The sequence below is a fragment of the Mucor velutinosus genome (assembly GCF_035048745.1).
Source record: "Mucor velutinosus strain NIH1002 chromosome Unknown tig00000041, whole genome shotgun sequence".
NCBI lineage: Eukaryota > Fungi > Mucoromycota > Mucoromycetes > Mucorales > Mucoraceae > Mucor > Mucor velutinosus.
The window spans coordinates 3,175,734-3,197,134 of NW_027041905.1; the positions used below are offsets into that span (position 1 = coordinate 3,175,734).

At 41.8% G+C, this 21,401-nt stretch overlaps 6 protein-coding genes across 6 annotated transcripts; 5 read left to right on the top strand and 1 right to left on the bottom strand.

Annotated features, from left to right (window-relative positions):
• Positions 1–550: 550 nt before the first annotated feature.
• On the top strand, positions 551–7,952 carry ATC70_001235 (uncharacterized protein; the record flags this gene model as incomplete). Its single annotated transcript, XM_064820633.1, has 18 exons — positions 551–836; positions 890–994; positions 1,062–1,983; positions 2,047–2,887; positions 2,950–3,063; positions 3,118–4,191; positions 4,258–4,625; positions 4,678–4,750; positions 4,849–4,974; positions 5,020–5,484; positions 5,550–6,325; positions 6,380–6,439; positions 6,494–6,658; positions 6,713–7,009; positions 7,074–7,356; positions 7,416–7,574; positions 7,638–7,831; positions 7,901–7,952. 18 exons carry the CDS (start codon positions 551–553, stop codon positions 7,950–7,952), a joined length of 6,360 nt encoding a protein of 2,119 aa, XP_064684553.1.
• Positions 7,953–8,038: 86 nt separating this feature from the next.
• Positions 8,039–8,497, top strand: ATC70_001236 (uncharacterized protein; the record flags this gene model as incomplete). Its single annotated transcript, XM_064820634.1, has 1 exon — positions 8,039–8,497. The coding sequence occupies one exon, from the start codon at positions 8,039–8,041 to the stop codon at positions 8,495–8,497; it is 459 nt and encodes a 152-aa protein (XP_064684554.1).
• Positions 8,498–8,775: 278 nt separating this feature from the next.
• On the top strand, positions 8,776–9,887 carry ATC70_001237 (uncharacterized protein; the record flags this gene model as incomplete). Its single annotated transcript, XM_064820635.1, has 2 exons — positions 8,776–9,705; positions 9,777–9,887. 2 exons carry the CDS (start codon positions 8,776–8,778, stop codon positions 9,885–9,887), a joined length of 1,041 nt encoding a protein of 346 aa, XP_064684555.1.
• A 136-nt stretch (positions 9,888–10,023) lies between these two features.
• On the top strand, positions 10,024–10,500 carry ATC70_001238 (uncharacterized protein; the record flags this gene model as incomplete). Its single annotated transcript, XM_064820636.1, has 1 exon — positions 10,024–10,500. One exon carries the CDS (start codon positions 10,024–10,026, stop codon positions 10,498–10,500), a length of 477 nt encoding a protein of 158 aa, XP_064684556.1.
• A 3,730-nt stretch (positions 10,501–14,230) lies between these two features.
• SAS3_2 (Histone acetyltransferase) lies at positions 14,231–17,731 on the top strand (the record flags this gene model as incomplete). Its single annotated transcript, XM_064820637.1, has 13 exons — positions 14,231–14,271; positions 14,329–14,658; positions 14,712–14,812; positions 14,872–14,924; positions 14,979–15,062; positions 15,125–15,236; positions 15,302–15,695; positions 15,745–15,986; positions 16,045–16,094; positions 16,163–16,237; positions 16,286–17,091; positions 17,148–17,601; positions 17,657–17,731. 13 exons carry the CDS (start codon positions 14,231–14,233, stop codon positions 17,729–17,731), a joined length of 2,817 nt encoding a protein of 938 aa, XP_064684557.1.
• Positions 17,732–18,090: 359 nt separating this feature from the next.
• STE4_2 (G protein subunit beta) lies at positions 18,091–19,984 on the bottom strand (the record flags this gene model as incomplete). The annotated part of the gene is made up of 3 exons (XM_064820638.1): positions 18,091–18,952; positions 19,011–19,554; positions 19,609–19,984. The coding sequence occupies 3 exons, from the start codon at positions 19,982–19,984 to the stop codon at positions 18,091–18,093; spliced, it is 1,782 nt and encodes a 593-aa protein (XP_064684558.1).
• Positions 19,985–21,401: the final 1,417 nt, after the last annotated feature.

A 21,401-nucleotide genomic window follows, 5' to 3' on the forward strand; every position in this document is an offset into this window, starting at 1 on the left:
TGACGATCAACATAAAAGCGTCGACTAAACTGCCCTGGCATCTAGTTAATGAAGCAACAAACAGATGCTAGTTTTAAGAGAGCCTTAAGATCTAGTGGACTATTATACCGTACTATGTGATATTGATTTGGCATCACTTTTTTTTTTTTTTTTTTTTTTTTTACTTTGCTATATAGACCGTACGATGACAACGCCTTGCCAATTGCCAACCGTGTGCTTGATTTTTTGTTAAATGCGCCTATTGAAACATCTGCTGCATCATCCGCCATATTTCAGTGTGGATGGGAGCAATACAGAAACGCGAAATTAGAGCAGGATGGAAACAATGTAATGGTACTACTGGTTCAGGAGACACTTGAGCCAAATAATAGTCTAGCTGCATACACTGTACATGATATTGCCTATTTTAATTCAGGAGAGAAACTGTGTTGCAGTTGAGCAAGTAGTGTGATACGAATCTTTTTTGCCGTTGGCTGTGAATTTCCGTTTAATTTTACTTTTTGCTCTCTCTTTCTATTATTTTGTTGCATTATAGCTCTCATCATTCACTATGAGAAAAGCAGCGCCTTCTTCTTCAACGTCCAAGAAGGGATTTGCGCCGCCCTCATCGTCTGCAGCAGCACCACCTCTGCCTGAAAAGCCCAAATCCATCCTCAGCGACACTATGGATACTAATACCCTTGGTTTGGACGTTCCTATTTTGCCTTCTACGTCTACGTTTACGCTCTCCAGTGGTAAAGACGATAAGCCTGAAAAGCTCAAAAAGAAGGCAAAGAACTTTTTGGATGAGAGGCAAAAGACCAAGAGCAGAGCTCAAAGTTTATGGAGTTTCATAGGTAAGCACTTCACTAGGAGTTGGCGCATCGTTTATGCTAATACAAGTGAGCAGATGCTACCAATACGTTTGACCAGGCAAGATTCTTTCAAGAACACGCAGAGCAAGTCTTTCAAGTCGTTTTCGAGACTTGCATCCATCAAATAGAGAAAATCAAGCGTAATGAGAGCTACTTTACTTATTTCATGTAGAGCCTTGACTATTGACATGACACTGCCTTTACTAGATAAATCAGAGAGACCCACCTCTTGGAACAGCAAAGAACTCGTCAGCCTCCAAAAGACACTGCTGCTGCTTCGAAAGATATTTCTCTACGTGCCCGAATTGATGCGCAATGGTTGGCAACGACACAACATTGCAATTATCCTCACCTACGTTCTGGATCACGGAAACCATCCCAGACTGCGAGCACTTGGATTCCAACTGCTTTTATTATGGCTCAATGACCAAGTTGTAGAATACCCTGAATGTATGAACTTGTTTGCCAATGCCATTTCACTGGATCTGTTTGTCTTGGACGAGATACAATACTACAATACTTCCTCTAATAGCGCCAATAGCCACACCACACACACCACGCCCGTTATTCCAACACCAATGCATGCCACCACGCATTTGACATCACCCACCAACATTCAAGACGTAGAAGAGCCCCCCACCTCCAGCAAACTGCACTCCAGTGGACTGCAGTTTGTCAAGAAGCTGAGAGAAAGCCATGCCGATAAGCAGATCAACCACGGCTTGCAGCGTGATGACAAGATCAGATCGAGCCCTATTGAATTACGCCAGCGCCTGATCTTGGGAGATGACACTCAACCTCTGTTTCCCAACCCTGTGCAACCTACATTTAATGACTCAATTGCATTGATACACATCTTTATATCCAATCTCGTGCGTTTGGCATTTGTAGCTGCAGGTTCACCGCCACCCCCAGACGAGTACGATTATCCACCAGGTGATCATTTTGAGCCAGACGACGGTATTGCGACAGGCGTTGGTATCGATGCAGCGACTGCCAGTGCCAAATTTTTGTTCAAGATCTTCAAGACACATTACATGACGAAATTTGTTCCTCTTATATCAAAATCACTTCACGTAGAGGGCACGTCCAAAGCAGGAGGTAAGGCAGTAGTTGAACTGGATACAAGGTATGCTAATATATATATATATATATATACTCTAGTATGTGGATTTCCCTCATGTCCTCCCAGCATTTTGAGATCATTGTTGCGATTTTTAATCGGCTATTGTCTCGATAACAATAGCCATCAGTCGAATACGCATTGGCCACATTTGTCACATACACTAGCAGCAACAACGCCTTCTTCCTCACCAGCAACACCCATCTTGAAGTCCATCGTCTTGTCATCACACGAAACCCGAGAAATGCTGCACGAAATCATCCGCCAGTCATTGATCTTGCCTTGCTCCAATTCGCAGTACAGAGACATTACACGAGGCGCCATTCATATCTTGGGTGTTTGGATCCTGGGCAGTGAGGAGGAGCGACCTTCGTTCCTGAGACGGTCTGGCGGTAGTGGCAGTGCAGTAACTCGCTCCAGTAGCACAGCCTCTGTGTCCAATTCCACAGACAACATATCCATCATCTCCCCATCCAAAGTCATGTCCACATCGCCCATCAATGAAGAACCTCCTCTGCCGTCTCTACCACAACCCACAGCATCCGCGAAAACAGCCAACGAAGAAGAGTACTCGGACGCCAACACGTTTCTACGACGATACCTGCTGATGATCAAGCTGATATTTGAAGATCGTACACCTCGAAAGAGTGGTGGAAGCAGAGACATGATGGTGGCTAATGTGCAACAAGTGACAGATTGGGAAGGACTGGTGACACTGTACAAGGACGCCATCAATGTATACCGTGCTATTGCCGTGTCCAAAGGTGGTATTGAGATTGAATGGGAGAGTTGGGAGCTGTTGTTGCAGTGCTTGCTGGACATTCAGCAGTGGTTTATGAGCCAACCAGAAAAGTACAGTCGAATTCCAGTACAATCGTTAGCCGAGGAGTTGGCTGATTATATATGGGAGGTAAACAGAGAGGTGCTGATTTTTTTTTTCGTATAAGCTGCTCACTGAAAATTGACCTGTAGACACTTTTACACGCCTTCATTCGAGCCAAGATCACACACGCGGAATTATGGCACAACCTCAAGATACACATGGTTAGTTCCATGCGATGGGTGCAAGCACTGAATCAGTGGGTGGTATGTTATCAAGAGAATATGTGTGTATACACACCAATTAATGTCCATCTACAGAGAATTATGCAAAAATTGACTCGATTATTGTCCTCTCGATTGTACAAAGTCGAATACGACTTATATCCCGAAACAAAGTATCGACTGATTGAGGAGTTCCCATCGTCCGCCAACAACAGCAGCAATCGTTATTCTACCCATTTCAGCAGCAATAGCGGTGGCAATACCATGAACAGTACAAGCAGCAATAACAACAATAGTAATGCGGGAAACAACACCATCAGTGGAAGAGCGCTTTCAGGCGTTGTTGGGGGGAATCCAAGGGCCAAAGTGAGATCTCGACATTTGAGTATGCAAGGTAATCCGCGTCATGGAGGGGGCAGCCTGAAACGAGGCGCCTCTGGAAGGCCCTTATCAGCGTGTGATAGTGAAGGACAACTAACTGACATGAAAACACCAGAGAAACAGCAACACGTAGAGTCTCAAGAACAACAACCTATCCCTGAAGGCAGCGTCTCCACCATCCTACGAAATCTCAGCAGTGCGTCATTATCAGACATTGCCAACACCTTTAAAACCGACCGCAAATCAACCAATTTGACAGCTTCAGTCGTGGATGAGGAAGGCGAAGAAGAAGAGAACCACGAGCACTCAAAACAAAGCATCAAATTTGGCATCAAAAAGAACATTATGCCATCTGCTTCCTTTTCCAATACACCTTCCAGCAGTATTCACAGCTCGAGCAACATACAGCCTTCAAGTACCTCGATTGGAAAACGAAGCAACACGAACAACAGCGGTAATAGCTTGACAGGCAGTGGTAATGGCGGTGCTGGTGGTGGCTCAGGAACCAGTCTTGGAGGTGGACACAGTAGCAGTGCTGCTGGAGGAGGCACCGGTAGCAGCAGCGGGGCAGGAGAAAAAAGCGTGGGTCGTCGTGCTATCAGTATTCAGCAACTGGATACATTGTGGCAAGATTCAGGTTCTAAGCTCTTGAACTTTGTGCATCATGGAGATGTCAATGCCAGCCCTCAGATCAGCTCTTCCAAGGCAGGGTCCAGGGATGAGGAAAAAAAGGGGGTGATTGATTGGGATTACGCCAGTGGAAGCTCCATTGAAGAGATGTCTACCAAGGTAAAAAAAAAAAAAAGCAGTAAAAAAAAATAACTCAAGCCAATGTGGTCTAACGATCGTTTATAGTCTAATCGTACATCCTCATCATCTGCTTGGCCTGCAGGCGAAACCCTTTCCATGATGACAAACCCTGCCTCTGTCACAGAAAAGTTGCCCACAAGTTTAGGAGCATTCAAAAGCTCAGAATTCCTGGTACTCAGCAATTTGCCTTATGATGGACAGCAAGTGTTATCTATTTGGAAGAACATGCTTTTGACGATTGGTAATATCAATCAAATCGAAGGGCCTCAGAATCATGCTATTGCCATGCATTGCGTTGTAGAGATTTGGGATACCTTGCGACTTGTGAGGGCACAACAGCCTTACCGCGATATACCGATACCTGCCATGTTTGAAGCAGCACCGTGGTTTTTCCAAGCAACAGAGTTGCCTTCGTAAGTGGGTCATGTCAGTTGAGACGCAAAAAAATGAACTAACCATGCATAGTGCATTTGATGCTGGAAAAGCAGCTGCCTATGGAAGCTTGTGTCGACTCATGTCTCAAAGGCCCGAGGAAACGGTTCCTGAGGGCTATTTCGCAGCATTTTACAAGTGTATTTTAAAGGCAACTATGTAGATTTATTATGTATCAACGTGTATGCCAACAGTTTGTATTAGGGATTGGCATCCAACGACACTACCATCATCCAGGCTATTATACTCAACTCGGAGCGATTATTTGGATCATCATTGCCAGGTGTCCATATCCTGATTCCTTCATTCATTGGTGCTATTGAGAAACTGGTAAGCTGTTGGTCCCTACTACGTATAAACTCTAACTTTACGTAGCTTTTGCATGATTCGCCTCGCGAGATTGTCCCTTGCAATGTCAGAAAGAGCTGCATCACTATACTGGGGTCATTGGTGTCCATTTCGAACCATCTGAGCAATGTTGCTATTCAGACGGATGAATTGAACATGTCCTGGGTACAGGGGTTCCATCAAGGGAAGTCCTTCTCATTTGCAGATGTCAAAGTATGGCTCAAGAATGTATTTATCCAACTGGTCAACGTGGGCCATGTGCCTCAACTTGAGCAAGACACAGACACACATTGTATGCTGCTTGGAGCCTTATGTGCCTTGATTCTGGACGAACTGTTAAGCTGCGACACACCACAGCATGACATTGTGCATGAATGTGTGCTCTCTTTGGTGAATCACTTGTACTGGTGCAACATTTCTATTGTGAATACAGTGTGCGATTGCCTAAACACAATAGCTCAAGTATATAAGGATAAATTGGATCCTGAGGGGGTAAGTCTCGTTAATGAATTAAATTGCTCCTATTTGGATATTGACAACAACGCCTGCATGTGTAGATCTTGGTGCAAGAAATCCTCACACGGGTCATTGATTCTCTGAATATTCATCTTAAATACTACGGAAAGAGCTCCAAGGGCGGCAGAGGGTTCATCATTTCCAAGCTATTCAGCTGCTTGCTAGAGTGGATCATGTCGATTGAGCCTATGATCCTCACAGAGACGGATCTCTGCCAGCTGGTGTTTGATGTGATTGAACTTGCGCTGCATGTGACACTGGACAGCAGCGATAAGCTACTGCCGCATCCACCTACTGCCGCCAACAACACAACCAATGGTAATCGAGCGTCACCGCAGAACAAAATGAAGGAGGTCTCATTCAAGTTCAAATCCTCCGAGAAACGACCAGCATTTCATCAACAAGAGGAGGTGGTGGGCCCTGATGTCCCTGAAAATGACCGAGGCTATGTCAAGGAATCAGCCGAGGCTGTGTTATTGCATTTGCTGCATCACTTCAACAATTTTGCACCTCCTTACGGACCAGCCACCATTCACAGCACGATCATTGGACCAGGCGTCTCTCAAGATGATGCTGAATACCATCAATATCAGTACTTTTCATTCAACGATACCACTATTGTGGCATTTGTGGAACTGCCAAGGAGTCAAACAAGGAAGTCTGCGCAGGCGAGGATGATTATCCGGGATCTGACTGGCCGATATGTCTGGGATACGCAGCTGGAACCCAAGCTTGGTCTATCTGAAACTCATGTTTCCATAGAGAACAAGTTTGTCTTGAGGCAAGATGTGTGCATTCAGACAATAGGCGATGAAGTGTAAGTGTGTTTGTCTGTTTGATACAATGATGAAGCTAAAATAAGCTTGAATAGCCCGCAGGATATTCAGACAAGACAAGCATCACAAGATCCAATGGGCAGCTTATTGAAAAAGTAACGTATCGATATACATGTCCAGTGTCTAGGTATTAAACTCTATTCATTTAGGATTGGGGATTTGCACCCAGATTGCTTGCTAGACCCGAGTTTGCCATTGAATGTGCCGAGTAATGAAACTCTATTACAGACTGAAATGGTTGGAAATCTCGGGACGCAACTCGATGATTACTTGCGAAAAGAAGCGCACAATAACCAGCAGCAGGAATCCGATGTGTAAGTTTTCTTTCTTTCCATGCAATACACCGAATCATTCACATTTTCATGCAGTCAACTTTGGTATTCCAAAATGAACATGCTGAGGAAAACAGAGACGGAAGATGGTGTTCTGAAACGTGGCGAGTCCATGCAAGCACATCTGATGGCTAATTTTAGTTCTAGAAAGGACTTTTTGCCAGCATTTCCCACTGAAGTCGAGAGGCCTCACGTGCCGTTTCAACAGAGCAGATTGCTCATGAGTCATATGGGGTTCATGCACTATAATCAGCTGAAAAATGGCTCCTTCCAGATGCTCAACAAGACGCCAGCACTGTATCGAGATTTGAGAGGGTTGGATAGAAAGCACGGGTAAGTTCTATATGGCAGAAAGTTCCTTTTTGGCTTGAAGTTACTGACCAAGACAAAATATCAGGCGTGAAACCATGAAAATCGGCTTGATTTATGTGGCCCACGGCCAAGAGGACGAGCAGAGCATTCTACAAAATAGCCGAGGCTCTGACAAGTACAATGCCTTTGTCAACAGTCTAGGCTGGGAGATCGACATTGCCACACACACAGGCTATCTGGGTGGACTGGAGAGGAACCTCACCAACGGCACCAGAGCATCCTACTACTGCTCATCCAGCATTGAAATGATCTTCCATGATGTGACCAAAATGCCTACCGACGTGTCGGATCCCAAGCAGTTGAAAAAGGTTTGTGTCCTTGTATAACGGTCAAGATTGGTTCAGTTTCTCATGCTATTTATCATCAGAAACGACATATAGGTAATGATCACATACATGTAATTTGGAACGAGCATGACCGAGACTACAAGATTGATACGATTGGTGGTGACTTTGGTAATGCTCAGATCATAGTTACGCCATTACCTGACAGCCTGTACTCTATCCAAGTCTACCGTGATTCAAAGGTGTGTTGAGGCATATTTTTGTAGTGTTGTGTTTCAGTCATTAACAAGAAGAGAAAAACTTAGATTCCGTACTTTGGACCATTATTTGATCGAATGATTGTGTCGCAGTCCATTCTAGGATCTCTGGTCAGATCAACAGCCATTGATGCATTCCGAGCATCTGTGCATACAAACTTGTATTCATTCTACAAGTGCGTCTATGCACAGAGATCCAATGATGTGAGAACCATCACCAACAGGCATAGAGTAGCAAATTGGTAAAGAGTGTTTTCCTTTTTGGCATGTGGGGACATAAAGGCAAATGAAGCTAATTGCACTACATATAGGAGTTATGAACAATTCATGGAAAGAATCTTTATGCCAGACGAACAACTATAAAATACGGCTCCCATCGCTCAGCCTCACTTGTTTTTTTTTTTTTTTTCCTCTTCTTTAACTTCTTAATATTCTCCCTCTCATCCATTATGTTTCCTCTGCATACTTCAGCCACTTTAGCTACCACTTCCCCCAACATGTACAACCAACATTCCATCCCATCTACTCCACAGCAAGACACAAAAATGAAACCCCCATCCATGCCATCATCTACCACATTTCCACCAGCATTATCACTCGCCAATCTACAACAAGAATGGCCGCTCCAAGAATATCAAGAAAAGCGTATCATGAATGCATTGTCTCAACAGCAAGTATTGTCTCCAGTCCTTGACGAAGAGTATTCGGACGACGATGACACTGTGGAAGAGGAGGATGTCGATAGCATATCACCGACAGCATCGTATTTCTCTGATCGTGCATTATTCCAACTAAATTCTACCATTCGTCGACAATCTCTATCAAATTCCTTGAGATGCTCGATATGTCAACGACGATTTCATTCGCAAGGCAACTTGTCTAATCACACTCAACTTTATCATTGCTAATTCATACCCTCATTTTTCTTGACGAAAAAAAAAAAAAAAAAAAAAAAAAAGAAAGAAAAAAAAAATGCAATAAAAATTTCTCCTGTCCATCTTTTATAGACCTAACATATACTACAGATATCATACAAGTATGCATGGTAATATGAACCATGGCTTTGTCTCACACACAGACACATACACAAAACTATAAAAACTGAACTTGAAAGCACAACGTTAGCTATTGAGCTTTTTCTTCTTCTTTTTCTACCCTTTCTCTTTCAAATATTTCCTCTCACATTATGAAGAGTGCCATCTTGTTGATACTCTTATTGCTCCTGCAGTTGTTGCATTGCTATAGACCGCTAACAAATGAATCTCTCAGACATTTGTCCAAGCTGAACGATGAAGAACGGCTTTCTGTCAACGGCAGTTTGTTGAGGCCACTGTTGGTTGAAAGAGTATCGGGCACATTGGCAAATGAACAAGTACGTCAGTATATCATAGATCACTTCAAGAAGCTGGATTGGCATGTAGAAATCGACGAATTTGAAGACATGACACCATTTGGAGTAAAATCATTTGCCAACGTTATTGTCACTCACGATGTGAACAAGCCTACTCGACTTGTATTAGCAGCACATTATGATTCCATGTATTCGCCCGATTTCGAGTTTATTGGAGCAACTGACAGCGCCGTTCCTTGCGGCATTCTCATGAACATTGCAGAGACTCTGAACGAATATCTATCGTCCAGCTACTACAATACAGAAAAGACGGTTCAGATGATATTTTTCGATGGAGAAGAGGCATTTCAACAATGGAGTCCTACGGATTCCATCTACGGAGCAAGGCATTTAGCACAGCATTGGGAATCAGCATTAGTTAGCCATCCAAAGAAAGTATTCAAGAACAAATTAGATCAAATTGAAGTGATGGTCTTGCTGGATTTATTAGGAGCAACCAACTCACAATTCCCCAACTTTTATCGCTCGACAAGCTGGTTGTATGAGAAATTGATGAACCTGGAACACAGATTAAATAACCAGTCAGTTCTCAAAACTGTTTCAGCAAAGACGGGTGAAGCCTTAATATCTCTATTTAATCCATATTCTGCCTTGACATACAGAGGAGAAGCGATAGGAGATGATCATGTTCCATTCTTGATCCGTGGCGTGAATATCTTGCACATGATACCATACCCATTTCCCAATGTATGGCACAATAGACTAGTAAGTTGGTGATGTCGTTGATGGGCTTATAGACTTCGAGACTTATACTCTTAATATATTATCATTGTTAGGATAATGCAGACTGTATAGATCAAGCTGTAGTTGAAAACTTGGCCGTCATTTTTCGTACCTTTACCGCAGAATATTTAGAATTGAATCCCTTACCACATAATGAATTGTAAAATGTTCTCCCTTAAAATATCAACATATCCACGATGTAGTTCTCTTTATTTGTACAAGAATGACATTGAATAAATGTATAAATGGTTCGCACCATTCTTGTTTTTCATCCTCTTTTTCTCTAAATCCAAAGAAAACATGCCAAATACAAATCAAATTCTGTTCATTGCCATTATTTCCATCCTATTCTCGCTGGCTATTATTGGCATCTATGTGCTCATGAACAAAGCAAGCAACAGAAGACGAGAGCTGTTTGACTTGGAGCAACGTCTGCAAGAACAAGAAAGACAATTATCACTTCAAAAGAAAGAGATCGACATGTATCAGCCCGCTATGATCAAACAAGGCCACCAAATCATCCAGCAAACCAAAGCAGCAGCACCTTTAGTCATTATGACACCCCAAAAGAAATTGCCAAAACGTGAGTCTCTGCTTGAGAAAATCTATGGATCTCGAAACATTTCTTCGCCACCCTTTCTGCCATCGTCCGTGCCTCAGCGACCCAGCACGATCCGACCTCCTTCATTTTTGCCAATGCAAGAAAACTACAATCCACCTGTTTATGGCGATTATTGTACATCTACACCCATCTTATTGAGTGATTCAAAACATTAGCCCATCTCACGTTCATGACTCCAAACAATCTCCTAACATACTACTACCCCCTTTTCTCTATCTCTTAACACCCCTTATTTTTTGTCCTCTTGTCTCCTTAATATTTCATTTTGACATTTGATATCATTCATATTTATTACAGCATACATATAAATCTATTTGACATACATAATAAATTGTTTATTGTGGTCCGTAATAGCATCACATTTCTTGACTGTTGATGATACTATCGGCGGGTCGGTTTTGGTAGCATCAACTTGAATCCATCGCGGTTTCCATCCCTATTTTAATACAGCTTGACTTTCGTAATTACGACCACTCTCAGACAAACGTGTCGATATTATGATCTGCATTGCTAGAGCGCTCTCGTTTTCATCATTTCTAATGTTATCCTCACCAATCTGCACCAATCCCAACAGTTGTCTTGCTTATGGTACATGATAATTTAAATGCTTTCAATATGGTATTTGACACCATTCTAGTGTTTAATTTTGACGTGAATTGAAACAAAAAAAAATATTACCTCATCTCCTTTATTTCACTATGAGGCATATTCTCGCCATTGCCCAAACAATAAAACTGCTCCCCTGAAGATCCTTCGAGTGCAAATGCATGCTGATTGTATAGGCAAAATTGTGCGTCAAATTTGGGAACAGCTGAGCCAAATGACAAAAAAAATCCAAGAGCTACGATTAAGGCAGCTTTAAAATGTTAGGATTACTTAATCTCTGTGCTCGCTTCTACCTCCATCATTTTTATTCAAATAAACTAGATGAGAGCTAAAACTCGCATGCATTGCACATTTTAATAAGCAATCCGCAACAAATAAACCTGCCAGTCATAAATTAGTGCATCAAAAGCAAAGCCAAAGTAGCAAGGTTAAGCTCCAATAATTCTTACGTCGCAATAACCTTTTTTATTCTGTTCAAAAGCAAGAGGACCATCGTTACTATTGCCAGCTGCCAATCCTACTTGTATCTCCGACTATTTTTCTCTACTCGAAATAGCAAATTTTTGTTCTAGAATTGATTTCGATAGTCTATTTTGCCAAAGTGGACTCTATAAGTCGTCATGATCATTCCATGCTTCCTTAATCTTTCTTGGAGTACTTTTCAAGGCGCATCCAATGGTGCTATTCAAGAGAGTTTTTTTGAACAAACTTATGGAGAAATGCTTAAAAATATAAAATAGCTATTTTGGTCAAAATGTAGAGATTTTACATATCAAGGCCTCACAAACAAGGTTTCAGAGGTTGCTTTGGATCGAGAGAAACATTTTGATTTGATATATACCATAATAAAAGTCTTCATTATTAAGTTCAAAAACGCGATTGTTTGATTTTCGATGAAAACCATGAGGTACCACTCATGCTTTTTGGTCGATTTTTGGCCATGTTTTTTTTTAGGCCCAAAAAGTTGAGCAAAGGTGTCAGGACGTTACTACTATTCAAGTACAATTGTTTGGCGTTATTCCAGTGGCTCAGAAAGGTCTACATGTCAAGATACGAAGGCTTGAAAGCCGTGAAATTTGGTTATGTTTGTGCTGTATAGCTTTTATTTGCAAGGCATGAATCACATTTTTGGTAATAAAGAGAGGCGGATCCAATAAACAGATGATTTTAGGAAGAAAATAGGGAGAGAGGTATGAAAACACTACCAAATCAAGCAATCAGTTACAATTGTTTCAGTATGAAATGATATATTTTTGTTTACTTTTGATGTGAATGAGTCTATGAAATTATTTCTATTGATTACACGTATGAAGAAATAGGGGAACTCTTTTCATGTAAATATGACAAAAAAGCTCTATGTGGCAATAAGATGGATATGACTCGAGACAGAGTGCAGTTGAAAGCATCGGATGAAGCGGATTGAATAGAGCAAGTGTCAGCTTAGACAGAAAAAACAAGTTCGTTTTATGAAGCTTGCTTCTGGTAATTAAGATTTGTAGCGTATCAATCACCAAGTGCTAAAAAAGAATGTGTTTCATGCTTTATGTGTAATAACCGTGAATTCTATCACATGTTCGTAGGTTGGATTTTGTAAAACTTAAGCTCTAGCAAGCCCATATCACCTCCTCTCTTTTCGCAAAACACGCATTTCTATTTCTTTACCATCATCTCAAATGTCTCAAAACTTTGACGATAGTGTCTGGTTATCTATTGAAGAAAAGCTTCAGTATTACAGTAAGTTTTTAGATTTGCATCGAATATCTATTGGCATCAGTAACGGTTTCTCGATCATCTAGATTACTGGCATACAACTGCAGGCAGTAACTGGAACGCAATTGAATTCCTCAGCCAACTTGCGCAATCAGACCCCACGATTACAAAGGGACCAGCCATTTCAATGCTCTCAAATGATCTCTCCAAGCTTGAATCTGTATTCATCTCAAATAAAACAAAGTCAAAGAAAATCAAAAGCATCCAGGATGGTTTGTTAAATGTTGAGTTTGTAGAAGCTGCGGGAGCTCAGTAACTCAGTGGTAGTCGGATCATGATCTGCATTGTTGCTCACTGTCTAGGTTGTGACGCAAGGTTCAACAAGAAGTGAACTATATATGGTTGGCTATGAAAGTTCGTGGTTGCGAATAACAATGATTGGTATTGGATATACAGAACTCAATGGATTGACTCAATTTAAACAATAAGATAGATTGATTGATTTAGTGATAGTAAGTTAGTATAAATAAGGTGTGCTTGAATCAATTAATAAATCATTAGTTTTTCTTATCTGGTTACTTTGAAAGTTTTCCTTCTAATATCTATCTTAATTTGTTAACATTGCATCTGTTGATACAACATCAGGACAAGGATGTTATTGATGATTTTCGGGGAAAAAACCAAGACATATTTTTGGAAATGATTTATATAGTAGGCTTCTTTCATAGATACACATAGCCAGAAGAGCCCTTTGCTTTTCCTTTCATGTGTAATCAATTTTGAAATACTCAGGAGGCAAATTGAACAGTATCAAAAACTCTTTATGGAATTCTTAAGATGAATTGCAATACTAGAATCCAGACTTTTCTTAGGTTTCAAAGTGAAAGAGCATTTGACCTCCAATCATCAGAATCAACCACAAGCGGTGGAAGCCTATCTCATTCCAAAAAAAAAAAAAAAAAAAAAAAAAAAAAAAAAAGTGGTATAGCATCTGGTTCTCCTAATGGACCCCCTCCCCCCCCCCCCATCAACTCCAAGTTGCAATTTTTGTAAAGCCTGAAAAAAGCCATGCTCAGACAGAGGCTTGCGTTTACTTTGGGCTTTGATCTAGTTCAGGGCACTGTGAAATAAGGCGGCATTTCCCGTGAAGAGAAACACCTTCATCATTGCATCAATGTGACTAGGCCAGGCACTATTACATCTAACAGGAAAGGACAAAAAAAGCTGTGAATGAGAAGAGGATGGTTGAGCTGACACGTTATAAAGACAACAAAGCTTCTGCTAAGCCATGAATAAAGTAATGGCTGTCGACTTTTTGATGAGATTTATAGCATCGTTGCCATCTTCAAATCAAGCGATACTATTACAAAAGGCGTGATTTGAGCATTAGGGATGCGCGCACGCACATTAAAATTAAGTTACACCATCTCTGTATGCATGTCGTACGCATCGATATTGCAAACAAAACTTTCTCAGGCTTCCCGCAACAATTCTTTAAAATAGTGAATCTTAAATTCTCTTATCAGGAACATTTTCTTTTGCTTTAATTTATCTTTTTAGCTACACATTATGACAGTTTCTAACATTATCGATGGGAAGGTTCAAGCATTGTAAGTTAAATTAGCTTTTCTTTGCTACTGAAATGAACCCTCTAACGAGTAGCTCAGGGATATTCGAAACAAAGTTAAGCAAGAAATTGCTCTGATCAAGTCTAAGCATGCGCACTATGCTCCTCGCTTGGTCGTGGTCCAAGTAGGCGCTAGAGAGGACTCCTCGGTTTATGTCCGCATGAAGGCAAAAGCTGCTCAGGAAGTAGGCATTGAATTTGAGCATGTCAAGCTGGGCCAAGATATCTCTCAGTCAGAGTTGCTTCGCAAGGTAAAGCAGTTGAACGACGATAGTACTGTGCATGGTATCCTTGTTCAGATGCCCCTGCCATCGCATATTGACGAAGGCCTTGTGATTGAAACCATTGACCCCAGAAAAGATGTAGATGGGTAAGTGATTTGTGTGTTTATGCTTGCTGTGCCCTGCCTTCTAATCCGAGTAGTTTTCATGCGTTCAATATTGGAAACATGGCCAAAAAAGCAACTACCCCATTATTCTTGCCCTGCACACCCAAGGGCGTTATTCATTTGTTGCATTCTACAGGTATTATTTGTTGTATGATGATGTGATGAGCTGTAATGTAACATGGCATGTGAATTTAGGCATAGCTATTGCAGGAAAGAGAGCTGTTGTGGTTGGAAGAAGCGATATTGTGGTAAATCAGAGTTACAGAAAACGCATGCATGCATACTAAGGATACGACCAACAGGGCACGCCGGTTGCCTCCCTGCTCACTGCTGAACACGCTACAGTCACCATTTGCCATTCTCGCACCAAGAACATTGAATCCTTTGTAAGTATGTACCATCTCGGAAGCGCACGCCTGATATTCACCACATATGAAATGCCCCTCAGATTAAGGAAGCAGACATCTTGGTCGTTGCTATTGGAAATCCCGAGTTTGTAAAAGGCGAATGGGTCAAACCTGGTGCCGTAGTGATTGATGTGGGCACTAATCCTATTGCAGGTATGTATTTTCATACACTTAAATGTTTGTGAAACAACTGCTGATACATAGATATAAACATTTAGATGCAAGCAAAAAATCAGGCTCACGACTTGTAGGCGATGTTGAATATGAAAAGGCCTTAGCAGTTGCCAGCGCTATTACACCTGTTCCTGGAGGCGTTGGACCCATGACCGTAGCTATGTTGATGGAAAATACACAATTGAGTGCTAAACGTTGGCTGGATAACAGTCGCCAAAGACGCATTGTTCCGCTTCCCTTGGAGATCAAATCACCTGTGCCTCAGGATATTGAAATTGCAAGATCACAAACACCCAAGAACATTGCAGATTTGTGCCAGGAGTTGGGGCTGTCACCAAGTGAGATCGAATTGTATGGCACTGCTAAAGCAAAGATCAGCTTGGATGTCTTGAAGCGTTTGGGACATCGTCAAGATGGACGTTATGTCGTTGTTACTGGGTAGGTATCTGAATAACCTGGCACCGCCTCATACTCATTCAATATACAGCATCACGCCCACTCCATTAGGCGAAGGTAAATCAACCACTACCATTGGCTTGGTGCAAGCACTGGGGGCACATTTGAACAAGGTTGCTTTTGCCTGTGTGCGTCAGCCTTCTCAGGGCCCTACTTTCGGTATCAAGGGTGGTGCTGCTGGTGGTGGCTATTCCCAAGTCATCCCTATGGATGAATTCAACTTGCATTTGACGGGTGATCTGCATGCTGTTACTGCTGCCAACAACTTGTTAGGTACATGCAACCCTTAAATTTCATCAAAAATAGCGTTATTAACTATTCCCATTTATAGCTGCTGCCATTGACGCACGAATGTTCCATGAAAATACCCAAACAGATAAGGTACGTTGTTGATGCACAGCACCCCAGTGCTTCATTGCTTGTTTTTCTTATTGCCCAGTTTTACACAGGCCTTATTCAATCGACTATGCCCTGCCAAGAAGGGTGTCCGTACTTTTGCTCCCGTCATGATGAAGCGACTAAAGGTAAATCTCCAGTGAAGAAGTCTATATTCATGTTAACATTGGCAGCAGAAATTGGGCATTGACAAGACAAACCCTAACGATCTCACACCAGAAGAGGCGAGCAAATTTGCTCGTCTAGACATTGACCCAGCCACCATCACTTGGCAACGTGGTTTAGATACCAATGACCGCTTCTTGCGAAAGATCACCATTGGCCAAAGCCCTACAGAGAAGGGACAAGAACGTACTACTGGATTCGATATCTGTGTAGCAAGTGAGGTCATGGCTGTCCTTGCCTTAGCAACTGATCTCAAAGACATGAGAGAACGTCTAGGCGCCATGGTTGTTGCTAGCTCCAAAGCTGGAGATCCTGTCACTGCGGATGATTTGGGTATTGGTGGCGCACTCACTGTCTTGATGAAAGATGCCATCAAGCCCAATTTGATGCAAACTCTGGAAGGCACCCCTACTATTGTTCATGCTGGCCCCTTTGCCAACATTGCGCATGGCAACTCTTCCATTTTAGCAGACAAGATCGCTCTGAAACTGGCTGGTACAGATGGATGTGAGGATATGGAGCCTGGCTACGTAGTAACTGAAGCAGGTTTTGGTGCTGATATGGGCATGGAAAAGTTCTTTGATATCAAATGCCGTGTCTCTGGCTTGGTGCCTGATGCTGTCGTGCTGGTGGCTACTGTCCGCGCACTGAAGACACATGGCAATGGCCCTGCTATTGTCGCTGGTAAACCTCTCCCCGACGTTTACAATCAAGAAAATCTGGAATTGTTGCGAGAAGGATGCTCGAATTTGGTCAAACATATCGAAAATGCAAAGAAATATGGCATCCCAGTTGTTGTTGCAGTCAATCGCTTCACGTAAGTTAGTCTGATATGCTGTTGGATTGGAGAAACTAACAAATCATGGAAAACAGCAATGATACAGATGCTGAAATTGATCTCATCCGCCACATTTCATTAAAAGCTGGTGCCAGTGATGCTGTTTCCTGCAACCATTGGGCAGAAGGTGGCGCTGGAGCCATTGATCTCGGTAAAGCCGTAATTGCTGCCTGCGACGAACCTACCAAGAGCTTTAAATTCTTGTATGATCTTGATCTTCCTATTGACACAAAGATTGAAACCATCTGCAAAGAGATTTATGGTGCAGAGGCTGTTGAATACAGTGAATTGGCTAAAGAAAAGATTGCTACATACACTCGCCAAGGATTTGCAGCGCTTCCTATCTGTATGGCCAAAACACAGTATAGTTTCAGCCATGATCCTTTGTTGAAGGGTGCTCCTTCTGGTTTTACTGTGCCTATTCGCGATATCAGGGCCTCAGTAGGCGCTGGGTTCCTTTATCCTCTGGTAGGAGAGATGCAAACTATGGTAAGTCTTTATTGATGTCTTTTTTTTTTTGTTGATTCTAACCGCTTCCATGTAGCCTGGATTGCCTACTCGCCCTTGCTTCTTTGATGTTGATTTGGATGAGGAGGGAAATGTGTTGGGCCTTTTTTGATGTGTGAATCTGGTTTTGACTCTACTTGAATTCGAGAAAATAAACAATTGAGCCCATGGTTCACTAATACTTTCTATTGAAACAGAGAACGCTGCCACATAGTGATACTCTTAGGAGCACAATATCATAGATGTTAGATTTGAATCAACCATCATAAACTATTAGAGTTGATTTCTTAAAGAAAAAGAAATGAGTTTTATTGTATTCATCTTTACGTATGAATCAAAAATATAAGTATAGCAGGTGAAATGTGATATTGAAAATTACATAAGCGGAAGAGAAGGTTGATATTCATAGCAAGTAGAAATAATTAGCGAATATATGTGTGTAAATAAAAAGAAATGAGTGCTTAAAGCATATTAAATACGGTGAGTGTTGGGGTCTGCTTGATGAGTATCAGGGACATATTCGTATTCTTGCACTTGATAGCCAGTATTATCGTGCTCAGCATTAGCGGGGATCTTGCTCTCACCTTCAGCGAAACGAGCAAGGGGATCTCTGTTGAATCTGGAATGACGAATACTATAGAAAAAGTAGATCACCCAACCAATAGCCATCCAGATGAACAAACGCCAGATAGTTGTAACTTCAGCCACTGCAATCAATGCAACAGAGATACCCATACCAATGATAGGGAAGATCAAAGAAAGGTACTTTCCACCAGGGATTCTGAAACGACGCTCAACTTCAGGGCGAGTAAATCTCAATACAATGACACCGAGATGTACGACAAAGAAAGCCAACAAAGTACCAACTGAAGTCATGTTGCCGAGCAAATCGACAGGCAGGATAGCAGAGAGAATAGCGGTGATGAAACCAATGGTGAGAGTAGCAATCCAAGGAGTCTTGAATTTGGGATGAATTTTTGCAAACATGGGAGGCAAGAGACCATCTTGGGCCATGGCATAGAATACACGAGATTGACCGAGCAAGTTGATGAGCAAGACAGAGGTCAAACCACAGACAGCACCGATGGCGACGAGAATGTTGAGCCATTCAAAGTTCTTGCCAGTACGCTGCATGACAGCTTCAACAGCAACAGAGGCAGGTGTAGGAGAGTTGAGGAAATCTGTGTACTTAGCAGCGCCGGTCATGATGGTACAGAAAGCGAGATAGAGAACAGTACTGATGGTCAAACTACCAATGATACCGATGGGAAGATCACGTTGAGGGTTCTTGGCCTCAAGAGCAGCAGTGGTAACAGCATCGAAACCAATGTAACTATGAAATGAAGAGTTAGTTGCTATGGTTACAATGGATGCTTTATATACAAGCTTACCTGAAGAAGACAGTAGTAGCAGCAGCAAAAATACCTGGCACACCAAAGAAATGCCAGTCGCCAGTGGTGTTGGGAGGAATGTAAGGATCATAGTTGGGTTTGTACATGAAGCCACAGAGAGCAAAGATAAAGATAAGGATCACAAGCAACTTGATGGAGACAACAATCAAGTTGAAGAAAGCAGATTGACGGATACCGATGACCAAAATGATCGTAACAATCATGATGATAACGAAACCAGGTACATTAAAGTAATGGCCTTGCTCGTAAGAGATCGAAGCAGGGTTTTCTGTCCAGGTAAGAGTAGGTGTAGTCCAACTTTCAGCAAAATGAATTTTACCGCCAGAGGCAACAGCAAAAAACTTGACAAAGTAACCAGACCACCCAACACCAACAGTGGCAGCACCTACCATGTATTCAAGAATCAAATCCCATCCAATAGTCCAAGCAACAAATTCACCCATAGTAGCATAAGCGTAGGTATATGCGGAACCAGCTACAGGGATCATGGAAGCCATTTCAGAGTAACTAAGTGCGGCAAAGGCTGTATGTGAAAGGTTAGTTGATTCGTACACTGTATTAACCATGATACACTTACCAGCAGCAACGGCAGCAACAACAAACGAGATTGTAACAGCAGGACCAGCGTTTTTGGCAGCAGCTAAACCAGAGAGCACAAAGATACCAGTACCAATAATAGCACCAATACCCACAAATATCAGTTGGAAAGCGGACAAGGCACGTCTCAATTCAGAGTTTTCGGCATCTCCCCACAACAATTCGACAGGCTTGATTTGACCAAGACGACGGAACCAGTAGGACTTACCAGTTTCGCCTTCTCTACGCAAGTATGAGTGAGGATCAACCTTGGCGTATCTTGCAGTAACAGCTTGGAATACACCACCTTTCTCGTGAGAGGTGGTAGTGGTTGTTTCTGTAGTTGTTACAATATGCTCAGTTTTTTCGTCTGACATGATTTTGTATAAACTGTAAAATGTAAGAAAAAGACAAAAAAAAAAGAGATGAATGATGGAATACAGAGTTTAATTTATACCATCTCAAGAAGGGGAGCGCCACTGTTTATCTATTTTGTGCTTGACTCTGATCAGTCAGATCAAATCTTCTGCTCTCACTCTCACTGTCTCTCCCCCAAATTGAACTTTGGGTGACACCTCGTTAATAGAGGGAATAATAGTAAAGAAGGTATGACTTTGTGACACTACATGTATTCAATGATGAAAGGGGTTTTGGAGCCAAATCATTCTGAAGGTTCTTTCTATGAAGAAACAGCGAGTGAGGGAAACCTGCATTTGGCAGTTTGTTAACTCTTTACTTTTGTCATGTGCACTTCTAATCAAGAATAGAGATGCTGTATCACTATCCAATCTTTTTTTTTTTAAAGCAATCGTGTTGTACAAATCACTGATTCATTTTTCGTGGGAACCTTATATCGCTTGGCTTGAGTTGAAATGAGATTCATTGACCATGTCTGAGTGGACGCATGTAGTTGGGTATACAGTTCATGAGAAGCGTCAAGTGCTACGTTACTGTGATGATGAAGCGGAAAAAGACTAATCAAGTAAGTTTTTGCGGGTGCAGTCAGAACTAACGAAATGTCAAATGGCATCAACATTTGCAGTAATTCAAGTCAGGCTACAATTTTTTGGCTTGTCTGACTCGTTAATGATTGATAAAAACATGCATTGATGTTCGTGCTGATTCCGTCGACCTCTCTTTCTCCGTTTAAACCCTAAAATCTGCTTTGATAGGGGATCATTAACCTAAACTTTAAAACTGAAGATGGATCAAGATATACAAAAGATACAGTTACTGTATGTACACTGATCGTACTTGTTTGAAGATGAAAATCAGTTTGTTATCAAACATGGCTCGATATTATTTCGTTCAAATTGAATACCCGTCTCATGCTATTCAGGTGAAAATGTGCCTGAATGTAAACTGCTGTTGGTAACTATCAAGTATGACATGCAATCATTGGTTAGTTGCAGATTGCAGATGGCTGATCATCATGTAGACTTCATGTATTGAAAAGAAGTCGAAACTCAAAATACGTGCTTCTCTGTAAAATTAGAGCATCGTCGTGTTTCTTTGAGTAACAGCATTTCGTCTTGCTACAAAATCGCCCAAGAGATGCTGTCATGTGCGATTCTACAAGTATCCCTTGAAAATAGCTCTACAAAAACGCTACAAAAAGGTGTTTGCATGTATGTTTATGCATCGCAAAGGAAACTCGCGTTCAGTCGCAGTGGCTAAATTACATAAAATTATAGTAACGAACAGCAGATGCAAGTTTATGTCTAGAGCTTTATAACGTGGTATTATTTACTAGAAATAGTATGATCTCTCTATCTATGTTTGTCTGCGTAGAAA